The following is a 5,925-nucleotide window of genomic DNA, read 5'->3' on the forward strand; positions in this document are numbered from 1 at the left end:
AAAATAAGAGTGGCTTTGGTGATGGAGCTTTTGTTTATGTTGCATTATTTTAATACCATTTTAAAATTAAGGCTGATATTGAGTCACTTTTGTTCTGCATTTGCTGTTGGTTAAGAACACATAAATCCTAGTGTGAGTATCACCTGCTTAACTTTAAAACTTAACTTAGAAGTCTGTGGATCTCTTTATGTGTCTCACACATATGTATGTATATATTTCACAAGGGTGATCAAATGAGTGATCATATAGAAGAAAACTGCAAGAAGAGCAGTTGTGCCCAGGAAATGTCTGCAGAAGGAAATGTCTTTCCTGCTAAGGACTGCTCAATAACTGAAAAACAATTGGTATGACTTCTTTAGTACCATTTTATTATCAAGATACTTATGATTGCCTTTGATTTCTTCCATAAAAAAACCCACCCCAAAATAAAAAGCTGAAGTCAACAGGGAAGCATCAGTAAGAACAGTGAAATGAGTCAAATTTGCAGTGCGGTAATTAAGAGAGCTGAGAGCACTTGTAAGCTCAAATGAAACAGGAAGTAGGGGAATATGAGAGTACTCTTAGAGGGAGGACCATGTCCATAGCTTATTACTTGTTTCTAGCTTGAAATGGCTTAATTTATGGTCAGGGACAACGATGATGCTGAAGCATATTTTGTGCATTGTGAAAATCTACCCCAGACCCAAAAGCAGAAGTGTGTGAATAATGTAGGTACATGAGATTTCTCTATAGGTTTTTAGGAGGATGCAACTGAAGATGCACAGCATCAACCAGCTCATAAATGAACACATTTAAGTGCACGGATGTTTCTAAATCACCATATGAGCAGATTGGACTGAGCTGCTGCTGCTTTCCTTGTGAAAGCAGTGAAGCCATGAAGGCATTTACTTGTTTTTGAAAAATCTCTGTGAACTCTGCAAGGAATTATACCCTCCAGGAGAGCTGAAGCAAGCCTGCTCCATTTACTTAAGAAAAAATATATTTGCATGTACATTTTTGCCTTTGCATAATGAATAGCAAGCCCCCAGTCATTGTCTGAAGATAAATTGTTTGACATAATGCCTTTCTTTGTTTGCATTGACTTTAGACATGCCTGTCAACATACACAGCATAGGTGGAATGGCAATATACAGAGTTGTTTTAACCTCCAGAGCTATTCAGCAGTTTTAGCTAATTGCAAGCATAAAGCCTATAAAACAGGCAAGAAAATGTTCTTTCCTATTTCTCAAAAACTGTGCTCAGTTTAGTTTCCTTATCTTTCTCTGTGCTTTTTTATATTCCTTCTGGGACAAATGCTTCCTTCCTGCACTAGTTGCTCCTCCAGACATTTTTCTTGCCCCCAGATTGTTTGGTCAAGGATGGGTTCTAGGCATCTGAGGAAACAGTGAAGATAAGGGCAAATCCAGCTGAGAAGCTTATAATCATATTATTTGTTTTTACATTATGGATAGAGTTGAAGGAAAAAAGATATGATTCTGCTTCCCACAACTTTCAAACTCCATGCCATTGTACCAGTGTCATGTATTCAGTGACAGTTGCTCTATCTCCTGTCAGGATGTACAGCTGCTCATAGGAATGACTGGCAAAAGAACACTCAGTCAACAGTTAAGACAAACAAACATTGTAAACAATGTGATCTTAAATTAAGTTTGGCCTAATTTTCTATCTGTGTTACCACGAATTTTAATTTTAGTGTAATTTGAAAGCCAGTAAGAACAATCAGCAGCTAATAAATATTTCTTTTAATTGTACTACTGATAAACTTCCTCTTGTTCATTTATAGCAACAACTTGAGAAACAATTAAAATGCCTAGCCTTTCAAAATCCAGGACCTCAGGTAGCTGACTTCAATCCTGAAACTAGAGAGCAGAAAAAGAAAGCGTGCATGTCACAGATGAAAGAAAAATTCTTTCCTGAGCCCAAGTAAGATTTACTAATTATTACATATTGTACTTAAAAAAATGGCTAGTATGCTGTATAAAGAATATACATTAAATAAATAAAAGCATTAATATTTTGCAGACAGATTTCTTGCTACACATCAAAATTGTACTGGGAAAATAGTCTTTTCTTGTGTGACTTAAGAGAACTTTGATTTACTTCTTTGGCACACTTCCGTTTTTAGTAACAGTGGCTGTTCCAATTAGGATGTAGCACTGATATTTCATTGTACCATGAAGTTGTTAAAGAGGAAATACCTGTTCTTGGACAAATGTTTTCCACATTTGTTTGGTTTAGTATTTGAACATGTTGAAGCTTCTCTGAGAATAACTTTTTCTTCTCTTTTGCAGAATTACAAAGAAATATGACAAATATGGCAGGGGGGTTTGTAATAACATCGATTTGTGTGATTGCCTGGAAAAGAACTGCTTGGGTTGCTTCTATCCTTGCCCTAAATGTAATTCAAACAAATGTGGCCCAGAATGTCGCTGCAATAGGAAGTGGGTTTATGATACAATTGAGACTGAAACTGGGAATGTAATCACTGCATTGCCATTTTTTGTCCCTGACTGATGTTCTGGTAGCTTTTGCATCTGAAAAAAAATTCTTCTTTCTTCACGTTTCATTAAAGTAAATCTTGGCTTTATGAATTATGTCTAGTGAAGTACCTGACAGTGATGCTTGTGCTTCTTTATTGTGTCTTAACTAGCAGACTTCAACCTTACCCATTAAGTAGAAGTATGTATTACTTCAAGTCAGTTTTTTCTTGCTGAATTCTCTGCAGTCAGTTGTGGTTTTGTTTGTTCGTTTTTACAGCATATGGTATACGCAGCCTTGATCAGTCTTTAATTACATAGCTAAAGTAAATGGATTGGATATTTTTGCCTATGGACAGAAAAATCTCTTCAGTTTCAGGAGTTTCCTTTTACTGCAAGACACAATAGATTTAAAATACGGTAACTTACACCCTGCGTTCTTTCAAGGTAGCTATTCTCATTCGTGGTGGGCACTCACACCCTTTTTGAGGAGTGAGGGTCTCCTCAGGATCTTAAAGAGTGAAAGGCTGGAGGTTGCCACAGGCAATGTGCAGGAGTGTGCTGCTAGCAGGGCAGTCATTCCCTGGGCCATGTGCTTATTGGTCTTGAGACTCTCCCAATTTTGAATGTGGTACGACCTTTCTTGTCTACAGGAGGCTATTCTTTGTGAACCAAAACCTTCTGCTCCAAGGCAGAGGTATTTCCCAGTAAATGAACTTCCTGGAACAGATTCCAAGAATGCCTTAACATCACAGTATCCTCTGACTTGGTATCTTGGAAAGACTTGCTTCTCTCCACTAATGGCACATCAGCACTTAAGCTTGTAGCATAAAAACACCCAGTACAAAAGAACTTCAAAGGCATATTTGCTGTGGTGGTTAAAACACTCTGTTTGGCAGGCAGATCTGGTGCTCTTCTCCCAGCACCAGGTAGACATCACTGGTTCTATAGTATCCTTTGACTTGTGTTGGGAGTCCAAATAGTCCACCTAATCTCTGAGCTATTTTTCTTAAGGTAGGTGGAAATGCAGCCAGTGTAGTCAGGGATTCTTTTTCCATGTGCCACAGACTCATTCTGAACTTGATTGAATAAGCAGCTCTTCAAGAAGCTAAAGTTGATTTAAACGGACAGGAAGATGGCAGACTTCCTTTGAAATAATCTCAAGATCTGAAATGGACATGTTTAAGTTAGCTTTGCTTTCTTTCCACTAAAAGGCAAAAACCCAAATAGTTTCTCAAGTGGTTTCCTGTGGTAAGGCTACATGTTAATTCTTTTAAGTAATGAGAATAAACCTAGACTGGTGTGAATCTTTGTAATCCCATTATGGAATTAATCGATTGTACCTCCATTACATAGCTACATGCAAATTGTAAGAGAACTCCCATCACAAACACACTTAGAAGAACTTGGAAAATAGAGCACAAAACCAGAAAACACAGAAATGAGAACCAAGATAAGGATAATTTAATAAGATGTTGCATAGGCAGTTCTGCTGTGGTTTGAGAATGACTCTTTTATTGTTGCAGTGATCCTGTAAACTTTTCCCCCCAACTCCAAATGAGCAGCTGACAAGTGCAGAAGCCTAATCTGTATTAGGGCACTTGTACATGGGAGGGGGGAAAGAAAAAGACCAGTGTCATACATGTTTTCCTGATTGTGAAACTTAGTGGTAGATACACGTTATATAAAAATAACAACAGAGTGCCCACATCTGATAGTTTTCGTTAGGGAATTACATAATGCTACAGTGCATAACCCTGTGGTTTTAAATAAATTGCTTACCAGAACAGGCAGAGAACTTTTCCTAGACTCTTATGAAATTGGCCTTTCTCCAGATGACACTAGATCATCTTTTTTACCTTGTAAGATATCAGTCTCAACAGAATGTTTTTTCCCTGTAGAGTAAGTTTGCTTTAGAAAGCTAATGTTTAAAACACGGGGAAGCAGACCAACTGTTTCATAAGGTCCATTGGTCATTCTTCTCTCTCCCACCCTGATTATGCAGGTTAAACAGCCTCTGACACTGTCAGTTTCCTTTGCCTGTCTTTTCCTTCTCCATTTGGCTGCTTTTTTTCCTGGCTACCGGTCATCCCACTGGTGGCTTAAGGAAAGATGAAAGCACAGGTACATAATAAAGTGCAGCCTAGCTAAGATACCAAAAATGGATTAAGTTTACTTAATTTTATTTTGTTGTGCCTTCTACTGTGTTTCCCTTATTTACTATCCATATATATCTGGAAGGAGATAGCCACCCTCTGCTTTCTTGGATTTTATTACCACAAAAAATCAATCTCATGTAAATTAATAATGTCTTCCTGTACAGATTTTTGTGAAGATAAGGACAGTTGGTTCTCTACTAACCTCCTCTGTGCTTGGGCATTGTCTTACTGAGATCCTTTTGATTCCAAAGACTCTACTGTGCATCTCCTGCCGTTCACAAACTAGAAAACTCAGAAAACAAAACAGCTATGCACAGCATCTTGTTTGCCTTCATTGCACTCCATTAAGACTTTTAGCCAGAAAGTCATCCACTCAAGACACTCACTAAACAATCTGTCTATACTTCTCAATATCAGCTGTGACAGCTCGGAGAAAAAAAACAGCTGTCCTTGCATATTGCATTGAATACTTACAGCTGCTCCTAAAACCACAGTCAATTTAAAGGAAATATTAATTAAATCATAATATGGCTCAGAAGAGGTCGCACTGAAGGGGAAGGTCACTAAAGATGACTTTAAAGATGTGAAGGTGTACTTAACACAATGAATGCTATAGGCTTTAGCAGACAAGTGGAGACATGAGAGTTTAGAGTAAGAAGGCAGCCCAAAGCTGTACTGGCCCACTCCTATGTCTGCCTCTGCCGATAAATGGGTAAACTATGCTGACTTTCTCTTGCTCCATCTTTGCAAATCCTTCATGTGAAGTTCCACAATGAAAACTTGTAATTATTTTTTATATATATTTATGTAAAGGCTCCATGATTACTAATGTACAATTAACTATGTAATGCAGCATTTCTGAAGCACAGACTAGCAATACAATAAATTAGAACACTGTAAAACAACTGGCAAAAAAAATATAATTTTTTTTCCCCCAAAGCTCCCAAATTTTGTATGAAAAGTATTATTTGGATTCCTGTCCACATGAATGCTTAACATTAGGTAACCACAGTAAACTTCATGGTATCCAGTTTATTAGAGTGCTTTAAAAATTATGAAGCACAGTCAGCCCTGAGAGAGGTCAGATCTGTGGTTCCAGAAAGTCAAGGTATTTCAGACACAGCCTCAGAGCACTAAATTGTTTCTCCTGTCTTAAAATTATCTTCTGTATATGGCAAGGTGCTATTCAATCCAACTGCATCATTTAGAGAAAAATAAGTCTATACTGATATTGAACTTATGTATGTGCCAGCATTTGTCCAAGTAAGAACTCTACAATTGATATTTGC

General features: G+C 37.6%; 1 protein-coding gene across 1 annotated transcript; it reads left to right on the plus strand.

Moving 5' to 3' along the window:
* Nucleotides 1-233: 233 nt before the first annotated feature.
* Nucleotides 234-2,514, plus strand: ARL14EPL (ADP-ribosylation factor-like 14 effector protein-like). Its single transcript, XM_010002346.1, has 3 exons — nt 234-344; nt 1,784-1,923; nt 2,292-2,514. Exons 1-3 carry the CDS (start codon nt 234-236, stop codon nt 2,512-2,514), a joined length of 474 nt encoding a protein of 157 aa, XP_010000648.1.
* Nucleotides 2,515-5,925: the final 3,411 nt, after the last annotated feature.

This window comes from Chaetura pelagica, unplaced genomic scaffold, assembly GCF_000747805.2.
Source record: "Chaetura pelagica isolate M959 unplaced genomic scaffold, ChaPel_1.0 scaffold387, whole genome shotgun sequence".
NCBI lineage: Eukaryota > Metazoa > Chordata > Aves > Apodiformes > Apodidae > Chaetura > Chaetura pelagica.

Coding starts and splice junctions, on each gene's coding strand:
- ARL14EPL (XM_010002346.1), top strand. CDS start 234: ATGAGTGATCATATAGAAGAAAACTGCAAGAAGAGCAGTTGTGCCCAG. Junction 345..1,783: donor CAATAACTGAAAAACAATTG/GTATGACTTCTT, acceptor GTTCATTTATAG/CAACAACTTGAGAAACAATT. Junction 1,924..2,291: donor AAATTCTTTCCTGAGCCCAA/GTAAGATTTACT, acceptor TCTCTTTTGCAG/AATTACAAAGAAATATGACA.